This window comes from Rhinatrema bivittatum, chromosome 17 (assembly GCF_901001135.1).
Source record: "Rhinatrema bivittatum chromosome 17, aRhiBiv1.1, whole genome shotgun sequence".
Classification (NCBI taxonomy): Eukaryota; Metazoa; Chordata; class Amphibia; order Gymnophiona; family Rhinatrematidae; genus Rhinatrema; species Rhinatrema bivittatum.
The window spans coordinates 59,205,023-59,231,825 of NC_042631.1; the positions used below are offsets into that span (position 1 = coordinate 59,205,023).

Here is a 26,803-nt window from a genome sequence, read left to right on the forward strand (position 1 = left end):
AGACGAAAAGTTCTTGGGGAGGCGGCTCGCTCTCGTGTCCTTTCCTGAAAACGAAGATCCAGTCGGATAGCGAGCCGAATTAAACCCTCTAAAGTCTCCGGAGGATCTCTGCCAGCGAGTTCATCTTTAATATTGTCGGCCAGACCCTGTCGAAAGATAGCTCGTAAACTATCCTCTCCCCAGGCGAGTTCTGCTGCTAAAGTCCGAAATTGAATAGCGTATTCTCCCACAGATCGTGAACCTTGTTTGATCTGAAGCAAATCGTTTGCAGCGGAGGAAGACCGGCCTGGTTCATCGAAAATGAGCCGAAATTCCTTTAAGAACCGATCTAAATTAGCGAGAATAGGGTCGTCTCTTTCCCACAAAGGAGAGGCCCAAGCTAACGCTGGTCCTTCCAACAATCAAAGAATAAAGGTAGTCTTTGTCTTATCATCCGGAAAAGAAGCGGGTTGTAGAGAAAAATGCATTCGGCATTGATTAATAAATCCTCTACACAATGTAGCCGTTCCGTTGAATCGTGGCGGAGGAGGTACCCTGACGGGATTAGGATTTACTGTAGTGCTGGCCAGAGGTACAGCAGGAGAATGGGCTAACGCATCCATACGAGCTACTAGACGATCCAGAACTCCTGTCACTTGATCGAGGACCCCCTGTTGTTGTTGAAGTCGGGTAGCCAATCCGAGAATGGCCTGTAGCGCAGTCAGGTCAACTGGATCCATGGCTTCGGCCAACTGTTACACTGATGAAGTGGAACCAGATCGAAGTGCGCTTACCTCGAGCAGGAGTGTCCGTCCGGAACGAAGTGAAGACAGTTCAAGGTCCGGGCAGGCCGCAGAGCAGGGTAGTTCATAAGTCAGTCCGAGGTCAATGCAGGCGGCGGAGCAGGGTAATCCGTGAGACAATCCAAGATCAAGGCAGGCAGTAGAGCAGGGTAATCCGTGATACAATCCAAGATCAAGGCAGGCAGCTGAGCAGGGTAATCCTTACGGCAGTCCAAGGGCAAATGCAGGTAGCAGAGAAGAGTAATCCAAAAGCAAATCCAAGGTCTGGGCAGGCAGCAGAGCAGGGCAATCCGTAAGGCAGTCCAAGGTCAGATGCAGGCAGCGGAGCAGGGTAATCTGTGATACAATCCAAGGTCAGGTCAAGCAGCTGAGCAGGGTAATCCGTAAGGCAGTCCAAGGGCAAATGCAGGTAGCAGAGAAGAGTAATCCAAAAGCAAATCCAAGGTCTGGGCAGGCAGCAGAGCAGGGCAATCTGTAAGGCAGTCCAAGGTCAGATGCAGGCAGCGGAGCAGGGTAATCCATGAACAGTTCCAAAATCAAAGCAGGCAGCAGAGCAGAGAAATCCAAGGGCAATCCAAGATCAAAAAGGCAGGCAGCAGAACAGGGTAATCCTTAAACAGTCCAAGATCAAAGCAGAGAGCAAAGTACAATGAGAACTCAGTGAAACGTCAGGAGAAACACTAACGTGGCCGAAGCAATGAGCGCGGGAGAAGGCTCAGAATAAGAAGCCAATCTCCCGCGCAAACTGACCCCGATCGGCATCTGACGTCACAGGGGGCGTGGCCCAAACCCGATCGCGCGAGGTTAGACCGCGTCGGGGAGAGGGAGTCCCGACGTCATTGGAGGAGGAGCTTCTCATCAGATGCGTCTTGCCCCGGAGATGTACGCCTGGGGCCTTTCGAGACGGCAACGCCCCGCTTAACGCGGGGCCGGGCCGTCGAGATCGGGGACGGAGCCGCGACGCCATTGTGAACGGTAACAGATCATTTAAGGGCTGTGCATAGACAGGAAACAACACATTCAAGGGCTGTGTCAAAGCAGAATAGACTTTGTTCAAGCATCCAGCTAACAGATAAGGAATATTTTAATTTCTCATTTCAGAGTGCTTTTGTGATAGAATATATTGCTGTCTGTAGTTCATATTTCTCTCCCTCTCTACTTTTAGATATTGAGACTGTATGTTAATTATTTCAAGACAAAAAAAAAGAATTTGAGATACTCTTGTTCTCTATAATCACTCTACACTTTAATCTATGTTTAACTGCATATAGCTGTTACTAAAAATCACTGTTTGTCTACATATAAACCTTGGGGCCAAAAATTGATGTGGACTGAGTTTTAAAGCAAAACTGAAAGCATTACTGAAACAGCCTTGCTGTAAACAGCTTGGGCAGCAGACTCACAGAACCAGCAGGGGGCAATTAGATCATTTGAGGGCTATGCTCAGGCATAACACAGGAAATACTAAATCTTCCTGTGTCCAGCTATGTAAAAAAGTTAAACATAGTAAGCCAATCTGGGGGAGGCTATTGTCAAATGCAATAGCAGATACAGGGTTCTGAGAGCAACCTTGACCAAGCTGTTAACTGTTTAACTCTTTCCTACTCTGCCCCACTACCCACCCCTAGGATTTTGTTTCTGATATAATCTGCCTGCATACATAATTTCTCACCTTTATAGGCTCGTAATTTGGTAATTCCTTAAGTGTTATCCATTAAATTTACAAAAATGAGGACTATCCAATGCAACTGCTGTGGAGCCTTTATATTGAGGGTAATCATATGGAAACTTAAGGCTTGCCCCATTTGTTCAGAACTCTCTACCTTGGAAAAGGAACTGGCTGAAGTTAAAGCTGAATTAGCTTCAGTAAAGTCCCAGCCACATTACATTATTCAGGAACTAATTACCCATTACCTCAGAATAACCAAAAATGAAGGAAAAAGAGATTTACTGTGGGCTCAGGAAGGATAAGACCAGTGACCCACAGATACCGTTATTGACAGCTGGGCAGCCCACAACTCTACCCCCCCCCCCCCCCCACACACACACACACACACACACACACACTCATACAGGGCATTAAAGAATTCAAAAAACAGTATTACAGTGGGCTCTAGCAGAATTAGACCTGTGATCCAGTGCAACAAGTACAAAATTCCTTCTCTTTACTAAATACTGAAGAAGTTCTTGAGAAAAAGATTGAAGTGCTATCTGAAAAGAGAGAAGAAACCCAATGCATACAGAAATTCCAGATCAGAAACCAAAGTAAAAAACTCACTGTGACGGATGACTGTCAGAGACACTAATCTTTTCCCTTGCACAAATGCAAAGGGAAAATAGGATAACAAAACAACTAAAGAGGTCACAAAAGGAGTCCATAAACAGCAGTAAACTGAACGAAGAAAGCTGGAAAGCTATTAGCACAAATGCTCCTAGTTTGGGCAATAAAATCCCAGATCTGCAAGCCCTAATGGTGGAGGCGGACTTGGACATTGTTGCTGTCACGGAAACATGGTTTACGGAATCTCATGACTGGGATACGGCAATACCAGGCTATAACTTGTTAAGGAAGGACAGAGAGGATAGGAAAGGGGGAGGAGTGGCTCTTTATGTCAGAAACAATATCCAAGCATCTGAGCTGCAAGGAAGATGGGGCAATGAAGAAGCACTATGGGCCGACCTAAAAGAAGATGGGGCATCCATTTTTATTGGAGTGGTTTACAGGCCTCCAAACCAAAAGGAAGAACTGGACAGAGATCTGGTTGAAGACATCCAAAAGATATGAAAGAAGGGAGAAGTGGTGATCGTTGGAGACTTTAATATGCCAGATGTAGACTGGAGAATCCCATCTGCAGAATCTAATAATAGTAGAGAAATAGTGGATGCCCTGCAAGTAGCTTTGTTCAAACAAATGGTAATGGAACCCACGAGAGAAGGAGCTATACTCGACTTAGTGCTCACTAATAGAGATAATGTCTCTGATGTACAGGTGGGCGCCCACCTCAGCAGCAGTGTTCAAATGATATGGTTTAATATCACAAAAAGGATACAGAAAAGAAGCACAAAGACCCAAGTTTTGCAGTTCAAAAACATGGACTTTGATGAAATGGGTAAGTACCTGGAGAAAGAGCTAAAAGGCTGGGAGAATGAGAGAGATGTGGATCAACAGTGGACCAATCTAAAAGGAGCAGTTACCAAGGCAACTAATCTATATGTTCTAAAAGTAAAGAAAAAGAAAATTGAAACCTATCTGGTTCTCAAAGGAGGTGGCTGACAAAATAAAGGCCAAAAGAACAGCGTTCAAAAAATATAAAAGATCCCAAAGGGAGGAGCACAAAGAAGAGTATCTGGTAGAACTGAGGGAGACGAAGAAATTAATCAAGACGCAAAAAGTCAAGCGGAAGAGAGGATTGCCAAGGATGTGAAGAGAGGTGACAAAACATTTTTCAGATATATCAGTGTAAAGAGAAAAGTTTAAAGTGGTATAGTGAAATTGAAAGGTGGAAAGGATCAATGTGTGGAGAAAGACGAAGAAATGACAGAAATATTAAACGAATACTTCAGTTCTGTGTTCACTAAAGAGGACCCTGGAGAAGGACCATCGCTAGTTAACAAGAAACTGGAGGGGAGTGGAGTAGATGTAACTCCATTTACAGTAGAGAATGTATGGGAAGAGCTGGGGAAACTGAAAGTGGACAAAGCCATGGGGCCTGATGAGGTTCACCCCAGGATACTGAGGGAGCTCAGAGATGTGCTGGTGGGTCCACTGTGTGACCTGTTCAATAGATCCCTAGAAACGGGAGTGGTGCCAAGTGATTGGAGAAGAGCGGTGGTGGTCCCGCTTCACAAGAGTGGGAACAGAGAAGAGGCTAGTAACTACAGGCCGGTTAGCCTCACTTCAGTAGTGAGAAAAGTAATGGAGTCACTGAAAGTGAGAATAGTGAACTATCTACAGTTGGGAGAATTGCTGGTCCAGAGGCAGCATGGATTCACCAGGGGAAGATCCTGTCAGACAAATCTGACTTTTTTTGACTGGGTAACCAAGGAATTGGATCAAGGAAGAGCACTCGATGTCATCTACTTGGATTTCAGCAAAGCTTTGATACAGTCCCGCATAGGAGACTGGTGAATAAAAAGGAGTGACTGCTGAGGTGGTAGCCTGGATTGCAAACTGGTTGACTGACAGAAGACAATGTGTGATGGTAAATGGAACTCTCTCTGAAGAGAGACCGGTTTTAAGCGGTGTACCACAAGGATCGGTGTTGGGACTTGTCCTGTTCAATATCTTTGTGAGCGACATTGCGGACAGGATAGAAGGTAAGGTTTGTCTTTTTGCGGATGACACTAAAATCTGCAACAGAGTGGACACGCCGGAAGGAGTGGAGAGAATGAGATGGGATTTAAGGAAGCTGGAAGAGTGGTCAAAGATATGGCAACTGAGATTCAATGCTAAGAAGAGCAGTGTCATGCATATGGGGAGTGGAAATCCGAATGAACTGTATTCGATGGGGGGCGAAAGGCTGATGTGCACGGAGCAGGAGAGAGACCTTGGGGTGATGGTGTCTAATGATGTGAAGTTGGCGAAACATGTGACAAGGCGATAGCTAAAGCCAGAAGAATACTGGGCTGCATAGAGAGGAATATCGAGTAAGAAAAGGGAAGTGATAATCCCCTTGTACAGGTCCTTAATGAGCCCGCACTTGGAGTACTGTGTTCAGTTCTGGAGACCGTATCTCCAAAGAGACAGAGACAAGATGGAGGCGGTCCAGAGAAGGGCGACCAAAAAGGTGGAGGGTCTTCATCAAATGACTTATGAGGAGAGATTGAAGAATCTAAATATGTACACCCTAGAGGAAAGGAGGAGCAGAGGTGATATGATACAGACTTTCAGATATTTGAAAGGTTTTAATGATCCAAAGACAACAACAAACATTTTCCGTCAGAAAAAAATCAACAGAACCAGGGGTCACGATTTGAAGCTCCAGGGAGGAAGACTCAGAACCAATGTCAGGAAATATTTCTTCACGGAGAGGGTGGTGGATGCCTGGAATGCCCTTCCGGAGGAAGTGGTGAAGACCAGAACTGTGAAGGACTTCAAAGGGGCGTGGGATAAACACTGTGGATCCATAAAGTCTAGAGGACGTAAATGAAGAGTGGGTGACTCGCGGGAATGACGACTACTACCTGGAGATAATACCCTTATTCAATAAATATACACATGGTTAATGCAACTCCAACATTGCTCTAAGCTTCAACGGCAAGAGGAAATGTGGAAAAAAGGATTTGCATTCACAAAAAGCGGGGAGTAGCTTGCTTGTTACGGCGGTTACTACCCCAAACCAAATAAGCCTGATACTTTACTTTCAATGCATATCCAGCATAGCTCTCTGCTTCAACGGCAGGGGAGGAAGACCGATACTTCACGCATTGCTCTCTGCTTCAACGGCAGGGAGAATGAAGAAAAGTGGATCTATATACAGACAACCACCAACAAGGACTGAATTACATAGTCTGGGTAAACAAATAAGCATGAGTGTAGCTTGCTTATTGCGGCGGTTACTACCCCTAACTAATTAAGCTAGATATTTCACTTAGATGCAGTTCCAACACTGCTCTCTACATTAATGGTGGTAGTGGAAGGGAAATAGAACCAAAAGGTTACTAAGAGCCAAGAGAAACAGATAAGTATGAGAAAAAAAAAAAAAGCACGAAGCTTGCTGGGCAGACTGGATGGGCCGTTTGGTCTTCTTCTGCTGTCATTTCTATGTTTCTATGTTTTCCGGATCACCCCTGGAGACCCTCTCAAATATTGGGGTTGCATTAGCCACCCTCCAGTCTTCAGGTACAATGGATGATTTTAATGATAGGTTAAAAATGTTTACTAATAGATCTGAAATTTAATTTCTGAGCTCCTTCAGAACCCCAGGGTGTATACCATCCAGTCCAGGTAACCCTCCACTCTTCAGTTTACCAATCAGTCCCACCACATTTTCCAGATCCACCGCGATTTGCTTCAGTCCATCTGAATCACCATCCATAAAAACCTTCTCCGGAACGGGTAGCTCTCAAACATCCCTCCCAGCAAACACTGAAGCAAAGAAATTGCCCAATCCTTCCACGATGGCCTCATCCTCACCAAGTGCCCCCTTAACCCCTCGATCATCCAACGATGCAACTTACTCCCTCGCAGGATTTCTGTCTTGTATATATTTTTAAAAGTCTTTACTGTGAGTTTTTGCCTCTCCTGCCAACTTCCCCTCAAATTCTCTCTCAGCCTGTCTTATCAATGTCTTACATTTAACATGCCAATGCCCATGCTCCATCCAATTTTCTTCTGTTGGATCCCTTCCCCAAGTCTCAAATGAGGATCTTCTGGCCAAAACAGCTTCTTTCACCTCACCTTCCAACCATGCCTGTAATCATTTTGCCCTCCTTCCACCCCTCCTAATGTGTGGAATACATCTGGACTATGCTTCCAGGATGGTATTTTTCAACAATGTCCATGCCTCTTGCACACCCTTCACCTCTGTAGCTGCTCCTCGAAGTTTTCTCCAACCACTTCTCTCATCCCACCAAAGTTTCCCTTTTGAAAGTCTAGCACCAGAGCTGTGGACCTGCCCACTGTCCCCCTTCCAATCATCAACTCAAATTTGATCATATCATGATCACCACTGCCAAGCGGCCCCACCACTGCCACCTCTTCCACCAAATCCCGCGCTCCACTGAGAATTAGAACAAACATTGCTCCCTCTCTCGTCGGTTTCTAAACCAATTGCTCCACAAAACTGCCATTTACTCCATACAGGAACTCCACCTCTCTAGCATGCCCTGATGCTACACCAACCCAGTCAACACTGGGGCAACTGAAACCTCCCATCACTACTGCACCACCAACCTGGCTAGCTTCCCCAATCTCTCCTAGCATCTCACTGTCAGTCTCACCATCTTGGCCAAGTGGACAGTAGCACACCCCCATCACCACACTCCTCCCCAACACACAATGGATCTCCACCCACAAAGATCTGACTGTGCATTTAGTCCCATGCAGGATCCCCATCCTGCTGGATTCTATGCCATTCTGGACACAAAGCACCATCCCGCCTCCCAGATGCTCCTCTCTGTCATTGCGATATAACTTGTACCCCGGTATAGTACTGTCCCATTGGTTATCCTCCTTCCACCATGTCTCCAAGATGCCAATTAAGTCCATGTCATCATTCACTGTCATACATTCTAATTATCTTACTTCTCAGACCTCTGGCATTAGCATACAAACATTTCAAAGTGTATTTTTTGTTTGCATTTTCATTCTGCTTTTTAATTGATAGAGATAAATTGGAATTTTTTAGCTCAGGTGAGTTTTTAATTACAGGCACTTGGACTACTTTTCATATTATTGGAACCTCACTGTTGGGCTGCCCCAATTCTATTGCATCAGTAGTATCCTTTGAAGATACCTCCCTCCGAACCATGAACTGCCGAAGGACTGTCGGCTTTCCCCTCCAATCTGGTTCAAAAGCTGCTCCATCTCCTCTCCAAAGACCAGCACCAGCAGTCTGGCTCCATCCTGGTCAAGGTGGAGCCCATCCCCTCAGAAAAGACTCCCCCTTCCCCAAAAGGCTCCCCAGCTCCCCACAAATGTAGCTGTGATTAAAAAAAAAAATGGATGCCCCTTTCACCGCTAGGGTACACTGATGGGGCCGAGGGCTCAAAGGTTAAGGCACGAGTTAAAACCAGGAGATATGTGCGTGGCTGGGCTCTGCGCACGCTGCAGGGGTTTTCAAAGGCCCACTGACATGTGAATATCTTCCAATACGTGCCGAAGAACGGGTTAAAGAAAGAGGGGTGAGCAGGGGACGGGCCAGAACAGTGCCATTAGGCACTGTCCCGCTGAAAGCACATGCCGGCAGCTAATCAGCCTGCAGAAGTTACTGCTGCTCCGGACAGCAGGTAAGTATTAAAACAAAAAAAGAAGGGTAGTTAGTAGGGTTTTAAGGGTCAGGGTGGATAGGAGAAAAGGGAGGCAGATTTGCTAAGGGGTTTAGAAAATTCCCTCCCAGTCTGCTCCTTTATTGGAGCGGACTGGGAGGGAACTGGGGAAAGGGCTTATCACGTCACCGTGCACATCTTGTAAAATTGCTCCCCTTATGCACATGAGTCAGCACTCACATACATGTGTGCCGATATAAAATCGGGTGCGCATGTACACACGGGTAGCATATTTTATGACATGCGCACATCAACGCGATAGGCCCAGGAGCCACACGCACATGGATGCCCGCAAGCAGGTTTTAAAATTTGCCTTTTAATGTTTAACATGTTAAAACTAGATTAATTTGTAATCCCTGAGGTTTTAATGGTGAAAGAGATAAGCACTGCCTTTTGTTTAATGGAGAAAGTCACAATAGAGTCTAGTCGGTTGAAAACACAGGGGTCGCCTAAAGCAGGTCCCCAACCACCGGTCCGCGGACCAGTACCGGGCCGTTGGGGTTTTTTGCCGGTCCGCGGCGCCGCGGCTGCTGCGGGGAGGCGGGACGAAGCTGGAGACCTGCCTCCTCCAACCCCAAAAGGGAAGAGACATGGCCCAAAAAGCTAGCGCGTCGCGTGAGTATGTTGCTGGAGCCGCGCAGGCAGGAAGGAGGTGTATCAGCCACTGCAGGTGCTCCTCCTACTTCCTTCCTGCCCCCTGCCCCGGAAGACAAATGTTGCCGCCGCACGGGCAGGAAGGAGGAGGCGCGTCAGCCGCGTGGGTAGAAGAGCGCTTCAGCCGCGTGCAGAAGAGGAAGCGGGGCCGGGAAGACTAGGGCCGCTGCAGAGCCCATCCTGTGGCAACCCGTAAAGAAGAGGCCCAGAGGTGAGAGAGAGGTGTGTGCGAGTATGAGTTGAGAGACTGTGTGTGTTTGCAGAGACAGCATGTGAGAGCCTCTGTGTGTGTGAAAGAGACAGCATGTAAGAGTGAGAGCCTGTGCTTGAGCAAGGCAGCATGTGGGGGTGTGAGAGAGCCTGTGTGTGAGACTCAGACAGCCTGTGCCAGTGAGAGACTGTGTGTATGAATGATTGCATGAGAGAGAGAGCATGTGACAGTGAGAGCCTGTGTGTGTATGTGTGTGTGAGAGAGAAATGCATGTGAGAATGAGAACCTGACTGTGTGTTTGAGGGAAGAAGACAGGTGGAGAGAAAAGAAATAGAAAAAAAGGCAATATAAAAGGAAATGGCAAAAAATAAGAAAGGGAAGCAGATGTAAAAAAAAAATAAATTACTTTTTACTGATTGGTACATGTAATCTTTGGGAATGTGCAAGAGTAGCACTTTCTCTATGGCGGATCTCACAATGTACGAGATCAACATGGAGGAAGTGGAAACCCACGGGGCCTGCACAGAGGAGGCAGCAGAATGGGCTTCAGTGCCAATAGCAGCAATCAGTGCCTCCCCAATAGCCACGTGGCAGCAGTGGCAGTAATTAGATTAATTGTTTGACTCAGCTGGAGGTGACAAAGTATGAAGTGGGATGTGAAATCAGCTTGATCTGGTGGAGAATTAGGATTGCTGTTACACATGAACTGAATTTGGCAAACATTAAAGGGAGCCAGGATAATCAATTGAAGCCTGCAGCTGAGGACTGATTCATTATGACTCATGTAGAAATTAGTGCATTTTCCAGATTAGTCTGCATAACACAATTCTCAACATTCAGCATTATTTCTGCTGCATAGAGTTTTATCTGAGAGGCTCTGAGGTTGTGAGGGAGCCAGTAAGAGTGAGAGCATGAGTGTGTATGAGAAAATCCAGGGGAGTAAGAGTGTGTGTGTGTGGGGGGGGGGGGGGGGGGGGAAAGTGTCTTACACCCTGAGAGTGTATCAGTGTCTGTGAGAGTGAGAGGTTATGGTGGGTATAAGAGCATGAATGTGTATGTATGTGACAGTGTATGTGTGAGAGAGAATGGACATGTGAGAGTATGTGTGAGAGAGAGAGGATAACCTCCTAATCCTCGACAATATCAGGGTGACTGGAAATCAAGAGCTCCCATGTATGGACAGCAGGGGCTTTTTAAAATCCTTATTAGTTTTAATTATTGTGTGTTATTTGATATATGTGCTGTTTTGAAATATTTTATTGATGTTTGGGAAATTATAAAAATGTATATGATTTTAATTAATAGAAATTCTATTTATCAGTAATTTTAAAATATTCTTTTATTAGTATGGTTTTACTATTATAACTGATGCTTTATGTTTCTTAATTTTATTTTTTATGAGGAATGGTGGTTCTGTTTATAAATGTCATAATAAATAAGTATGCACTAAAATCCAACCCCATCCATAACCCCACCCCCATATGACCAAAGCCCGCCCTCGCCCCACCCCCACCCCGCCTTGCCGGGCCATGGAAACATTTATTATTTTTTGGTTTGGGGTCACCGCATTGATGTTCCACCTCGACTCTTCTCTGGTCCACCGCCCATGGGCGGTGAGTTCTTCGAAGTGTGCTCCCCATCCTTTCAGGCTGGCATCTGTGGTGAGCAGAATCCAGGTTGGGGAGGACATTATTGACCCCCGGCTCATGTGGCCGGGCTGCAACCACCACAGTAGCTGATACCGCACTCTGGCCGGTAGAGGTAGGCGTACGGTGTAGGTCTGTGAACGTGGGCTCCATCGAGATAGAAGGGCGCGTTGCAACGGTCTCATATGAGCCCGCGCCCAGGGCACCACTTCCAGAGTGGATGCCATGAGGCCGAGGACCTGAAGGTAATCTCGAGCTGTGGGCCGGCTGGCGCTCAGCAGGGCCTGTAGATGACGCTGGAGATTTGATTTTCTCTTGGAGGTCAGGCTGACCTTGTCTTCTCGGGTGTCGAATTGGACCCCTAGGTATTCCAGCGACTGGGACGGCTGTAGGGAGCTCTTGTTTAAGTTGACTACCCATCCGAGGCTCTCCAGAAGAGCTATAACTCTGTTGGTTGCCCGGTAGCTCTCCTCCGGTGACTTTGCCCTGATCAGCCAATCGTCCAGGTAGGGATGGACGAGAATTCCTTCCTTCCTGAGTGCCGCCGCCACTACTACTATTACCTTGGTAAAGATCCGCAGCGAGGTGGCTAACCCCTATGCTAACTTCATGGAGTGCCCCCTAGTCTTTCTACTATCCGAAAGAGTAAATAACCGATTCACATCTACCCGTTCTAGACCTCTCATGATTTTAAACACCTCTATCATATCCCCCCTCAGTCGTCTCTTCTCCAAGCTGAAAAGTCCTAACCTCTTTAGTCTTTCCTCATAGGAGAGTTGTTCCATTCCCCTTATCATTTTGGAAGCCCTTCTCTGTACCTTCTCCATCGCAATTATCTTTTTTGAGATGCGGCGACCAGAATTGTACACAGTATTCAAGGTGCAGTCTCACCATGGAGTGATACAGAGGCATTATGACATTTTCTGTTTTATTCACCATTCCCTTTCTAATAATTCCCAACATTCTGTTTGCTTTTTTGACTGCCGCAGCACACTGTACCGACGATTTCAATGTGTTATCCACTATGACACCTAGATCTCTTTCTTGGGTTGTAGCACCTAATATGGAACCCAACATTGTGTAATTATAGCATGGGTTATTTTTCCCTATATGCATCACCTTGCACTTATCCACATTAAATTTCATCTGCCATTTGGATGCCCAATTTTCCAGTCTCACAAGGTCTTCCTGCAATTTATCACAATCTGCTTGTGATTTAACTACTCTGAACAATTTTGTGTCATCTGCAAATTTGATTATCTCACTCGTCGTATTTCTTTCCAGATCATTTATAAATATATTGAAAAGTAAGGGTCCCAATACAGATCCCTGAGGCACTCCACTGTCCACTCCCTTCCACTGAGAAAATTGCCCATTTAATCCTACTCTCTGTTTCCTGTCTTTTAGCCAGTTTGCAATCCACGAAAGGACATCGCCACCTATCCCATGACTTTTTACTTTTCCTAGAAGCCTCTCATGAGGAACTTTGTCAAACGCCTTCTGAAAATCCAAGTATACTATATCTACCGGTTCACCTTTATCCACATGTTTATTAACTCCTTCAAAAAAGTGAAGCAGATTTGTGAGGCAAGACTTGCCCTGGGTAAAGCCATGCTGACTTTGTTCCATTAAACCATGTCTTTCTATATGTTCTGTGATTTTGATGTTTAGAACACTTTCCACTATTTTTCCTGGCACAGAAGTCAGGCTAACCGGTCTGTAGTTTCCCGGATCGCCCCTGGAGCCCTTTTTAAATATTGGGGTTACATTTGCTATCCTCCAGTCTTCAGGTACAATGGATGATTTTAATGATAAGTTACAAATTTTTACTAATAGGTCTGAAATTTCATTTTTTAGTTCCTTCAGAACTCTGGGGTGTATACCATCCGGTCCAGGTGATTTACTACTCTTCAGTTTGTCAATCAGGCCTACCACATCTTCTAGATTCACCGTGATTTGATTCAGTCCATCTGAATCATTACCCATGAAAACCTTCTCCATTACGGGTACCTCCCCAACATCCTCTTCAGTAAACACCGAAGCAAAGAAATAATTTAATTTTTCCGTGATGGCCTTATCTTCTCTAAGTGCCCCTTTAACCCCTCGATCATCTAACGGTCCAACTGACTCCCTCACAGGCTTTCTGCTTCGGATATATTTTAAAAAGTTTTTACTGTGAGTTTTTGCCTTACTGACTTGAAGTCCAGGATGGGCCTGAAAGTGCACTCCTTCTTGGGTACTATGAAATAAATGGAATAATGCCCAGAATGTACCTCTCCCGCAGGTACTGGGATTATGGCTTTTAGGGCCTTGAGCGGTGAACAAGGAGATTCCACAAACTTGTTCGGCGGAAGCCAAAAGAAATCCAGGTAATATCCCTCTCGGATGATGGCGAGGACCCACTGGTCCGAAGTAATCTTGACCCACCTGCGGTAGAAGATGGTTAGCCTGCCCCCTATGGCTGCTACCCCCGGATGGGTCGGCTGATTGTCATTGTGGGTTGCGGCCAGGGACGGAACCCGAGCCGGTTCTCTTCTTGTTATGCTTAGTCCGAAAGGACTGGTTCCTGGCCTGGGAACGAGGTGCTCGATAGCGAGTCCTGTAAGGGTTGAAGCGCTGCGAATTTCTACCTCTAGATGGTCTAGAAAAAGAACGCTGGCTCCTCCTTGCCCTGTCTTCTGGTAGACGGGGTAATGGAGAGGCACCCCATTTAGTAGCCCAGCTCTCGAGATCGCTGCCAAACAGTAAGGAACCCTTAAAGGGGAGGACGAGTCGGCTGCCCAATGACGTAGCCAAAGCTGCCTCTTGGCTGCCACTGAAGAGGAGACTCCCTTGGCTGCCGTACGAACTAGGTCGGAGGCTGCGCCAGTGAGAAATGCGAGAGCTGATTCCATGTCTGCTCCCTGGGTGTTGTTTCTTGCCTGTGATAAACAGGAGCGCGTCACCACGGTGCAGCAGGTCGTGATTTGTAGGGACATGGCTGCTACCTCAAAGGCTTGTTTCAAAATGGTGTCCATGCGTCAGTCATGCGAATCCTTGAGGGCCGCTCCCCCCTCAACCGGAATGGTGGTGTGCTTCACTATTGCATTAACTATGGCGTCTACCCTGGGGCATGCCAATAGCTCCTTGGATGCCAGATCCAGAGGGTACAAGCCTGCCAAGGCCCAACCCCCTTTAAATGAGGCCTCCGGTGCCTTCCATTCCAGATCGATTAGCTGCTGTGATGCCTGTAGGAGGGGAAAATGGTGAGCCGGTTGGCGCAGGCCCTCTAACAGGGGGTTCATTTTAGGGCCCCCTGGGGTATCCTGGCCCGGAATGGCCAGCTCCGATAGGCATTGCGAGACCAGGCCTGAAAGATCCTCTTTCTGAAAGAAGCTCCTCATGGTCCGATATGGCTCTATCTCTGAGGGAAGTTCACCCTCCTCGGGGGGCTCCTCACTGTCCTGGGAGCAATCCGAATCCCCATAAGCGGGACTGTCAGGTGGTGAGTGGCTGCGCCTAGGTCTCGAGGGTCCAGGGACCGGATCAACCGGGTCGGAAAGACCCATTCGAGGAGCAGACTGCTCTGGACAAAGGCGTGAATCCCCTTGAATAATTCCACCCAGGAAAGCGAAGCCGGATCTGGCCGTAGGGGCACCAGGTCTCTCAGGTTCCCTGGTTGCTCGCCGCGGCCCGCTAAGTCCGGTGTGCTCCCTGAGGAACCGCTGGGCAGGGGCCGGTCCTGTCCCGGAACTCCCATGGCCTCCTCACATTGGGCACATAGTGAGTCTGCTTCCTCGCTCTGTGTGGCTCTGAGGTTGCATGCTGAGCAGAGGCTTAGAGCTTTCATGTAGGGATGTGAATCGTTTTTTGACGATTTAAAATATCGTCCGATATATTTTAAATCGTCAAAAATTGTTAGGGCCACGATACAATACCAATTCCCCCGATTTATCGTCAAAAAATCGTAAATCGGGGGAAGGGGGAGGGCAGGAAAACCGGCACACTAAAACCCCCTAAAACCCACCCCTGACCCTTTAAATTAAATCCCCCACCCTCCCGAACCCCCCCCCAAATGCCTTAAATTACCTGGGGGTCCAGCGGCGGTCCGGAACGGCCTCCTGCAATTGAATTGTGTTGTCTTCAGCCAGCGCCATTCTGCGCCGCCATTTTGCAAAATGGCGGCGCAAAATGGCGGCGGCCATAGACCAACACGATTCGACTGCAGGAGGTCGTTCCGGACCCCCGCTGGACTTTTGGCAAGTCTTGTGGCGGTCAGGAGGCCCCCCCAAGCTGGCCAAAAGTCCCTGGGGGTCCAGCGGGGGTCCGAGAGCGATCTCCTGCCGCGAATCGTTTTCTGTACGAAAAATGGCGCCGGCAGATCGACTGCAGGAGGTCGTTCAGTTGCGCCGCCATTTTGCAAAATGGCGGCGCAGAATGGCGCCGGCTGAAGACAACACGATTCAATTGCAGGAGACCGTTCCGGACCGCCGCTGGACCCCCAGGTAATTTAAGGCATTTGGGGGGGGTTCGGGAGGGTGGGGGATTTAATTTAAAGGGTCGGGGGTGGGTTTTAGGGTGTTTTAGTGTGCCGGTTTACCTGCCCTCCCCCTTCCCCCGATTTAGCTACGGACCGCCGCTGGACCCCCAGGGACTTTTGGCCAGCTTGGGGGGGCCTCCTGACCCCCACAAGACTTGCCAAAAGTCCAGCGGCGGTCCGGAACGGCCTCCTGCAATTGAATCGTGTTGTCTTCAGCCGGCGCCATTTTGCAAAATGGCGGCAGCAAAATGGCGGCGGCCATAGACCAACACGATTTGACTGCAGGAGGTCGTTCCGGACCCCCGCTGGACTTTTGGCAAGTCTTGTGGGGGTCAGGAGGCCCCCCCAAGCTGGCCAAAAGTCCCTGGGGGTCCAGCGGGGGTCCGGGAGCGATCTCCTGCCGCGAATCGTTTTCCGTATGGAACATGGCGCCGGCAGGAGATTGACTGCAGGAGGTCGTTCTGGACCCCCGCTGGACTTTTGGCAAGTCTTGTGGCGGTCAGGAGGCCCCCCCAAGCTGGCCAAAAGTCCCTGGGGGTCCAGCGGGGGTCCGAGAGCGATCTCCTGCCGCGAATCGTTTTCTGTACGAAAAATGGCGCCGGCAGATCGACTGCAGGAGGTCGTTCAGTTGCGCCGCCATTTTGCAAAATGGCGGCGCAGAATGTCTCCGGCTGAAGACAACACGATTCAATTGCAGGAGACCGTTCCGGACCGCCGCTGGACCCCCAAGTAATTTAAGGCATTTGGGGGTGGTTCGGGAGGGTGGGGGATTTAATTTAAAGGGTCGGGGGTGGGTTTTAGGGGGTTTTAGTGTGCCGGTTCACGATTTTAACGATTTTCACGATATTCTAAACACCCAAACGGCGACGATACGATTCCCTCCCCCTCCCAGCCGAAATCGATCGTTAAGACGATCGAGGACACGATTCACATCTCTACTTTCATGCCAGATTCTGGAGGTGCCGGCTCTGCGGCCGCATGGGCTCTCTTATGCTCCTTTCGCCTGAAATTTGGTATCGCCCAATGATGTGTGCTGAACAAGTGCGTGTAACAGCATGCGCCTAGAACGGGCATCTTATAAATGTGCGCCTATCCACGGGCATCTTAGTAACGTGCGCCTATCCACGGGCGTCTTATCAACGTGCGCCTATCCACGGGCATCTTATAAATGTCTATACGTGGGTGGCGTTCAATGTGCGAACAACCTGCGCCTATCGCGTGAGCCAACAACCTGCGCCTATCGCGTGCGCTTAGCTTAATAATGTGCGCTCATCGGCTTGAAGATAAGTAGGCAGGCAAAAATGGCGAACTCCTTGGCGTGCTGCCTCGTAGGCAGGCCCAGCGAATCCACACTTCCTCGGAGACCAAGTAAAGATATACGCCTTACCTTGTCTTCGGCACTTCCCGGCTGCGACCCGGGCGGTCTCCGGCTGCGGGGGAGAGTACCTTCAACCACCGCACATAAGGAAGTGCCCCCGTTGCCTCTAGGCCGCTCCCGAACTCGTCTCGCTCGGGGGCCAAGTCCACGCCGGGACCGAGGCTGCCTCCAGGCCGCGCCCGAACTCGTCTCGCTCGGGGGCCAAGTCCACGCCGGGACCGAGGCTGCCTCCAGGCCGCGCCCGAACTCGTCTCGCTCAGGGGCGAAGCCTCGCCCGAGCTCTTCTCACTCGGGGGCTAGGTCCCTGCCGCGAACTGGCCACCGGACCGAGGCTCTTACCTCCGAGGGACCACGGAACTCAGCTCGGGAAACTCAACTGGGTGAGTGACCGCCAGGTATTACCGCAGGAGTGCAGGGCTTGACTTCAATAGGTTTCTTCTAGGAATTTACTCGTTAGAATTTGGAAACACGCTCAGCGAGCGTGAGGTAGCTCCAAACTGCTTTGGAGATGGAAATTACTGATTTGCGGCACTTCATGTGGGGGTATATATACCCGTGCTGACGTCAGATCCATCTCCAACTGCTAGCACGAGCACACTATACCCATTTGTTTTGAATCCATCTGCTACATGCTAGGAAATCCGCAGATAGTCAGGAAAGAGGGCCCTCGAGGAGCGAGTACCGGTTCCCATCTGTAACCTGAAAGGTAAAGAGAGAGAGCGAGGCCCCTGAGGAGCAGGTACCTCTGGTAAGTCCGAGGAGGCAGAGTAGCTTAGGCAGGGAACCCAATCTGAACCTTAGCCCTAACCTTTGCTAACTCAACTAGTAGCGATATCAGAGACCTTTAAATATTGGAAGCAGATGACGTCATCTCAGGGGGACGCCCCTGAGATTCGTGCCCTTGCTGGTACTTCGCTCGGAGCACACACGCGCGCCCTAGACTTCAGGCAACATGGTGTTTCTGCAGCATCGAGCCAGCCCGGGGACGCCGAAGAGAGACGCCGCGGCAGCCAGCCGTCCTTAAGACCTGGAGGGAGTCGCCACAGAGGTAAAGAGGGTGGAGTGAAGACGTCGGGCAGCGACGGTCGCAACATTAAACTAGCATTAGAGGAGTGGCGACACCTGTTGGAGGGGCAAAATACACGACCACAATTTACAAAGACTACAAGAATTTGGCATACCTTACATATGTTCAATGGCTGAACCCAAGACAAGCCCACTGGATGCTATTTTTTAGGGATGTGAATCGGGTGATCGATCGTCTTAACGATCGATTTTGGCTGGGGGAGGAGGGAAATCTGATTGTCATGGTTTTTGTTTTTTTTAAATCGTAAACAATCGTAAATCGGGGAGGGCGGGAAAACCGGCACCCTTAAACCCACCCCTACCCTTTAAAATAAATCCCCCACCCTCCCGAAGCCCCCCAAAATGTTTTAAATTACCTGGGGTCCAGTGGGGGGGTCCCGGCGCCATCTGCCACTCTCAGGCCACGGCTGCGTTAAAAGAAATGGCGCCGGTGGCCCTTTGCCCTTACCATATGACAGGGCAAAGGTAGCACCGGCACCATTTTGGTTCCTGTCACCCGACGTCACGAGTGCAGGAGATCGCTCCCGGACGCCCGCTGGACCCCCAGGGACTTTTGGCCAGCTTGGGGGGGGCCTCCTTACCCCCACAAGACTTGCCAAAAGTCCAGCGGGTGTCCGGGAGCGACCTCCTGCACGCGGGCCGTATTGCCAATGTTCAAAATGGCGCCGGCGCTACTTTTACCCTCACTATGTCGACATAGTGAGGGCAAAAGTCAAAATGGCGCCGGCGCTACTTTTGCCCTCACTGACATAGTGAGGGCAAAAGTAGCGCTGGCGCCATTTTGAATATTGGCAATACGGCCCGCGTGCAGGAGGTCGCTCCCGGACCCCCGCTGGACTTTTGGCAAGTCTTGTGGGGGTAAGGAGGCCTCCCCAAGCTGGCCAAAAGTCCCTGGGGGTCCAGCGGGCGTCCGGGAGCGATCTCCTGCACTCGTGACGTCGGGTGACAGGAACCAAAATGGCACCGGCGCTACCTTTGCCCTGTCATATGGTAAGGGCAAAGGGCCACCGGCGCCATTTCTTTTAACGCAGCCGTGGCCCGAGAGTGGCAGATGGCGCCAGGACACCCCCCCCCCCCCACTGGACCCCAGGTAATTTAAAACATTTTGGGGGGCTTCGGGAGGGTGGGGGATTTATTTTAAAGGGTCGGGGTGGGTTTTAGGGTGCCGGTTTTCCCGCCCTCCCCCCCATTTACGATTTTTTGACGATAAATCGGGGGAATTGTTATTGTATCGCGGCTCTAACGATTTTTGACGATTTAAAATATATCTGGCGATTGTTTTTAAATCGTCAAAAAACGATTCACATCCCTACTATTTTTTAGTCGATTCAATTTTAAACTTCTCTTCTAGTCTGCCAAAAGAATTTGAGTGGATGCCCTATCAAGAAGTTTTTTGCCCAAGGACACTCCGGATCCACCCCAGCATATAATCAACCCTGCCCAAATTATTGTCACTGCTATATTTGCCATTCCACCTAGGAAAACTGTGGTTCCCAAACGATTAAGAGAGAAAGTGTTATGTTGGGCACATGAGTCTCGTTTTGCTGGTCACCCGGGACTCCATCGCAACAAAGAATTCCTGGCTCACCACTATTGGTAGCCGAACTGGAAACAGGATACTGAGAAATTTGTGGAGTCTTGTTCCATTTGCGCTGCTCACAAAATCTCTTGGACTAAACTTGGGGCTTACTGCAACCCTTACCTATACCCGACAAACCCTGGACTCATATTGCCACTGACTTTATCACAGATCTGCCTTTGTCACAGAGGAACAACACCATCTGGTTCGTAGTAGACAGGTTTTCTAAGATGGCCCACTTCATCCCTCTTCTTGGTCTACCCTTGGCGTCAAAATTAGCCTAGCTCTTTGTGCTAGGCTAATTTTCCTAATTCATGGACTACCTCAACATATCCATTCAGACAGAGGAGTACAATTTACAGCACGATATTGGAAGAGCCTATGTAAGACGTTTGGTATACAACTCGACTTTTCTTCAGCATATCACCCTCAGACCAATAGTCGGGCAGAACGGGCTAATCAATCTCTTAAAACCTTTCTAAGTTGCTATATTAACAGACAACTGGTCTTCACTACTCCCCTGGGCAGAGATCTGCCACAATAATCATCACAGACAGACCACGGGGTCTTCCCCTTTTTATATGGTTTTTGAACGACACCCCCAGATACCACTACCTGTCGGGACTTCTTCAGCCTGTCCTGCGGTGGAATTGGCTATCCAGGACCTAAAGACTTTATGGAGAGACACCCATATGCTCTTACAGCAGGCTGCTATCAAAGCTCAAAAACAAGTGGATAAGAGACGAAGACCAGCTCCTCAGCTCCATCCTAGAGATTTCGTCTGGCTGAGCACGCACAACCTTAGATTATGCATGCCATCTTTGAAGTTCGCTCCTCGCTTTATGGGACCCTTCCCTTTTGACAAGCGGATCGGGGAGGTTACCTATAGATTATGGTTACCTCTCACACTTCGTATTCACGAAGTCTTTCATATCTCACTCCTGAAACCAGCAATATCAACTTGGTCTTCCATAAGGTCTAAGCAACAATCATCTGTCCTAGTGGATGAGGACACACAATATGAAGTGGAGGAGATAATGGATGTCAAGCAAAAAGAGAGGTCATTCCAGTATTTAATCTCCTGGAAAACCTATGACCCAGAGAAGAATTCCTGGGAACCAGCCAAGAACATCCAGGCCCCCCAATTAATTCATGAGTTCCATTTACGTTTTCCCCTGAAACTCAGGCCTCAGAGATGGGGAGGAGAGACCCTTGTGGAGGGGGCACTGTTAGAAGAACCCTTACCTCAGTCTTGCCCTCGACCATCTGACAGGATTGGGGCCGCATCTGGCAGAGCCGTGCTCCACGGCGCACCACGCGGGCTGACCAACTGGGTCCCACCCCTTACATCAGTGTTCCTTCCGGCACGCTCCATGTCTAGCGCAGGAAAAAATGAGTACTTAAGCAGACAGCTCTGCATAAGCCCTTGCCTCGGCTACAGGCTAGCTTGTGCCGGTGCTTTTGTCTGTGATCGTTGCTTTCTCGTTTGGACCTGGTCTGTTCCTGGTTTTGCCTTGTCTGCTACCTGCCCTTGAACTCGGACTGTCTCTGGATTGCCCGGCTTGCTGCCAATCCTAGGGATTCGGACTGTCTCTGGATCTACCTTGCTTGTCATCCATTCTCGTGATCGGGACTGTCCATTATTGGGTGCAGGATTGCTGTCTTCTTGGCTGATCCAGGTAAGGCTGTCATTCTACTAATTGGGTCTACATAACTGCTGGCATTCTAACAAGAAGTTAACAATGGTGTCGGCTTCATTATGTAAATGATTTGTTATTGCTGTAATTATCGCGTTATCTTCTGCTATTGGCTCCTCTTCCCCCCCCCCCCCCCCCAATCTATGTTTTGGTTAACGTTATTACCCTTTGTTCCTTGTAAACCGATATGATATGATCTGTATCATGAATGTCGGTATAAAAAAGCACTAAATAAATAAATTATGCTGGCACCATTTCTAAGCAAAGCACCAGTAGGGCCATAGTGACTGGAGTTCACTCTTACTGCAAGAAGAAAGAAAAATGTGATATGATGGTTCAAAGGGGTGTAGATGATCAGAAGCGAGACTTGGGATTTTATTATTATTTTCTTCCCTAATAGGACCAGATAATATTTTTGTTTTGTTTTTCCTTTTGTTATTTTAGATCTTTTAGTCTCACTTCATGGGCCTTTTAGTACAGATCCTTTCCCATTTCAGAATCAATTCGTTGGACCCCCTCTACTCTCAATCCCATTGGAGGTACAGTATTCAGAACTGGACCTAATATAGTGATAGCTCTTTAAGAACATAAGAAGTTGCCTTCTGGCTCAGACCAAAGGTCCATCAAGCCCAAAATCCTGTTTCTAACAGTGGCTAATCCAGGTTACAAGTACCTGGCAAATAACCAAACATTAAATAGGTCTCATGCAACTAATGCCGGTAATAAACAGAGGCTATTCCCTAAGAAACCCTAACTATGGACCTCTCTTCCAGGAACTTGTCCAAACCTTTTTTAAACCCAGCTAAGTTAATTGCCTTAACCACATCCTCTGGCTATGAATTCCAAAGCACAATTGTATGTGGAGTGAAGAATAATTTTCTCCAATTTGTTTTAAATGTGATACTTGCTAACTTCATGGAGTACCCCTAGTTCTTGTATTATCTGAAAGAATAAATAACCGATTCACATTTATTCATTCTATTCTTCTCATTTTATAGACTTCTATCATATCCCCATTCAGCTGGCTTTTCTCCAGGCTTATCAGCCCTAACCTCTTTAGCCTTTCCTCATAGGGAAGCCTTCAATCCCTTTTATCATTTTGATTACCCTTCACTGTACCTTCTGCAGCGCATCTACTGGATATGTTTTTTGAGAAGCAGCAACCAGAACTGAACACAATACTCAAGGCGCAGTCTCATCATGGAGCAATACAGAGGCTTTATGACATTCTCCATATTATTCACCATTCCCTTCCTATTAATTCCTAACATTCTGTTTGCTTTTTTGACATCTATAGCACACTGAGGAAACAATGTCAATGTATACCTAGATCTTTTTACTGGGTGGTAACTCCTAACATGAAACCTATTATGTAACTACAGCATGGGTTATTTTTACCTATATGCATCACCTTGCACTTATTCACATTAAATTTCATCTGCCATTTGGATTGCAAATCTTCCAGTCTGATAAGGTCTGCTTCTAATTTAACTAATTTTGTGTCAAATGAAAATTTGATCACCTCACTTGTCTTTCCCCTTTCCAGATCATTTATAGAAAAGTACCGTTCCAAGTACAGATCCCTAAGGCACGCCACTGTTAACCTCTCTCCACTGAGAAAACTGAACATTTATACCTATTCTATTTCCTGTCATTTAACCAGTTTGCAATTAACAAAAGTTCATTGCCTCCTATCCCAAGACTTTTTAATTTTCTTAGTAGCCTTTTATGAGGGACTTTGTCAAATGCCTTCTGAAAATCCAAATACACTACATCTACCAGCTCACCTTTATCCACGTTTATTAACTCCTTCAAAAAAATGTTGCAGTTTTGTGAGACAAGATTTTCCTTGGGTAAATCCGTGTTGGCTGAGTCCCTTTAAACCATGTTTATCTATATGTTCTATGATTTTGTTCTTTAGAATGGTTTCCACAATTTTTTCCCAGCACTGAAGTCAGGCTCATTGATCTATAGTTTCCTGGACCACCCCTGGAACCCTTTTTTAAATATTGGGATTATATTAGCCACCTTCCAGGCTTCAAGTACAATGGACCATTTTGATAATAGGTTACAAATTACTAGTAATGGATCTGAAATTTCATTTTTTAGTTCTTTTAGAACCCTGGGGTTATACTTTCAGGTCCAGGTGATTTTCTAGTCTTGAGTTTGCTAATCTGACTTCTACTACTTCCAGTTCATCTGAATCATCACCCCTGAAAACCATCTCTGGAACAGGTATCTCCCCAACACCTTCATTTGTAAATACCAAAACAAAGAATGAATTTAGTCTTGCTGCAATGGCCTTATCGTCCCTAAGTGCCTCTTTAATCCCTCGATCATCTAATGGTCCAACTGACTCCCTCACAGGCTTCCTGCTTCAGATATATTTTTAAAAGTTTTTATTATAAGTTTTTGGCTCTATGGCCAGATTCTTTTCAAATTCTCTCTTCGCCTGTCTTATCAATGTTTTACATTTAACTTGACAATGCTTATGCTTTTTCATATTTTCTTCAGATGGATCCTTCTTCCAATTTTTGAAGGAAGTTTTTTTGGCTAAAATAGCTTCTTTCACTTCACCTTTTAACCAAGCTGGCAGTCATTTGGCCTTTCTTCCACCTTTCTTAATGTGTGGAATACATATGGACTGCACTTCTAAGATGCCTGCTGTACACTCTTAACCTTTGTAACTGCACCTTTCAGTTTTTTTCTACCTATCCTCCTTATTTTATTAAATTTCCCTTTTAAAACTTTAGTGCTAGAGCTGTAGATTTAATTATCCCCCTTTCAATCTTCAATTCAAATGTGATCATGTTTTGATCACTATTGCCAAGTGGCCCTCTCTCACCAAATCCTGCATTCCACTAAGATTTTATTTTTTTTTGCCATTTTTTATTTATTTAAGTTTTTCTATACCGGCATTATTTAAGTTTTTCTATACCGGCATTCGCGATAAAAATCGCATCATGTCGGTTTACAATTAACAAGTAGATAGGGAACAAAAGGCAATAAATAACATTGATCTAAGTAATAATAATAATAAAATAATAGTAAGAGGTAGTAAAAAACGGGAAACAAGAGAAGGCGAAGGAAGGCAGGGGACAAGAAAACAAGGGAGGAAGGAGAACGGGGAGCAGGAGAAAGAAGCAGGGGGGGAAAGAGAGAACGAGAGGAGAGAGGAGCAGAGAGAGCAGAGAGAGATAGGCAGAGAGAGAGAGAGAGAGAGAGAGACAGAGAGAGAGAGCAGAGAGGAGAGAGAGAGAAACAGAGAGAGAGAGAGAGAGAGAGATAGAAGAACAGAGAGAGAGAGGAGGAGAGAGAGAGAGAACAGAGAGGAGATATAGAGAGAGAGCAGAGGAGAGAAAACAGAGAGAGAGAGATAGAGATAGAAGAGAGAGATAACATAGATAGATATAGATAACAGATAGAGATAGGATAGATATATATAGATATATATATATTATATATAGATATATATATATATGTATATATATATATATATATATATGATATATATGTTATATATATATATATGATATATATATATATTATATATATATATATATATATCATATATATATATCATATATATATAACATATATATAACATAGATTATTGGTTTCTGAACCAATTGCTGAACCAATTGTTGGTTTCTGAACCAATTGCTCTATGAAGCAATCATTTATTCCATCCAGGAACTTTGTCTCTAGCAAGTCCTGATGTTACATTTACCCAATCAATATTGAGGTAATTGCAATCTCTCATTAATACTACATTGCCAAATTGGTTAGCTTCCCTGATTTTTCTTAGCATTTCATCATCCATCTTATTTTGGCCAGATGGACAGTAGTATACTGCTGTCACTATACTCTTCTCCAACACACATGGGACTCCTGTCACTACACTCTTCCCCAACACTCATAAAGATTCTATTGTACATTTAATCTTTTGCAGGATCTTTATTATGTTGGATTCTATGCCATCATGAACATAAAGTGTCACCCCCTCCCACCAGCAAGTTGATCCTCCCTATCATTGTGATATAATTTGTACCCTGATTTAGCATTGTCCCATTGGTTTAGGTTATCCTCTTTCCACCAGGTCTCTGAGATGCCAATTATGTCCATTTCATCATTTGCTGCTATACACTCTAATTCTCACATCTTACTTCTTAGACTTCTGGCATTGGCATACAGACATTTCAAAGTGTGGTTTGTTTGCATTAACTCGTATAGAAAACAAAAATAGTCTCTCCGTACAGACTACTATATCCTCACTATCAGAGTAAACAACATATAATGTTTCTATTAACAACATGCAAGATAATTTGGAATCTTGTAACTCAGTTACTTGCTATAGTTTTTTTCATGGCAAAAGAGAAATAAAGAAACATGAATCAAGAGTATAAAAGGAAGAAATATTTAAGGATAAAGCAACATTATCCAATCTCAACCTAAATGCTTCAAAAAGATTTTATTTTTAGGATATCAATAACAATATTTATAACTTATACTGAATCAAAGAACCAACTGAATTTGCATATTTTGATTATCCTGAAAACCAGACTGATGTGGTGGCCTTGAGGACAGGATTTGAAAATCACTCTGTTAAGGGAAATAAAATGTATTATTGACATAGTTGTCAGAAATGAATTAATGTTTTTGTTTGTATTACCCAATTTGAGGTTTTCTTCAGGCTGAAGTTCCCGTTTCCCAGCAAGCCCATGTTTCTCATTGAAGGACCTATGGTTGTCTACTGCATCTGTTGTAGAAATTAGAGAGCAGTAAAATGAATTCATGGTGAACATTTCACATCTTAATCATTTTCTCAATGCAACAGGCATACAAATGAAAAGGCCACACTCATCGAACATCTATTTTTTGGATATAAAACTGATATTATGTATGGCATTATTCCAGAACTACTGGACTTTAATACAGTCCCAAAGACAGTGGGATAAGGTGGCATTGGGAATCTCACATTTCAAACAATTCCCAGATGATGCTACACCAGCCTTAAATCCCCATAAAGGGGAAAACACTATTTTGTGAAGAATTCTAAATTGCAATTATCTCAAAACATTTTCTGTAGTTTTGTAGAAACTAAGATTAAAGTTGTAAATGTAAACCCTCGGCTGATAGTCCCAGGAACCATATCTCAAACACAGTATTAAATGTCTCAGTCAGGCGACTGAGAGAGAGGTGAGGGCTACCTGGAAACCGGAGAAATATTCTGTCCCAGAATCGGTACGGCTGTGCTGGATT

General features: G+C 46.4%; 1 protein-coding gene across 1 annotated transcript in view; it reads right to left on the reverse strand.

Moving 5' to 3' along the window:
* Positions 1-26,803, reverse strand: part of GAL (galanin and GMAP prepropeptide) — a 296,633-nt gene that overhangs the window by 211,126 nt on the left and 58,704 nt on the right. Inside the window, exon 4 of the mRNA XM_029582661.1 lies at positions 26,214-26,300. Within this exon, the coding sequence (XP_029438521.1) occupies positions 26,214-26,300 (87 nt within the window). The remainder of the gene's footprint in view (positions 1-26,213; positions 26,301-26,803) is intronic.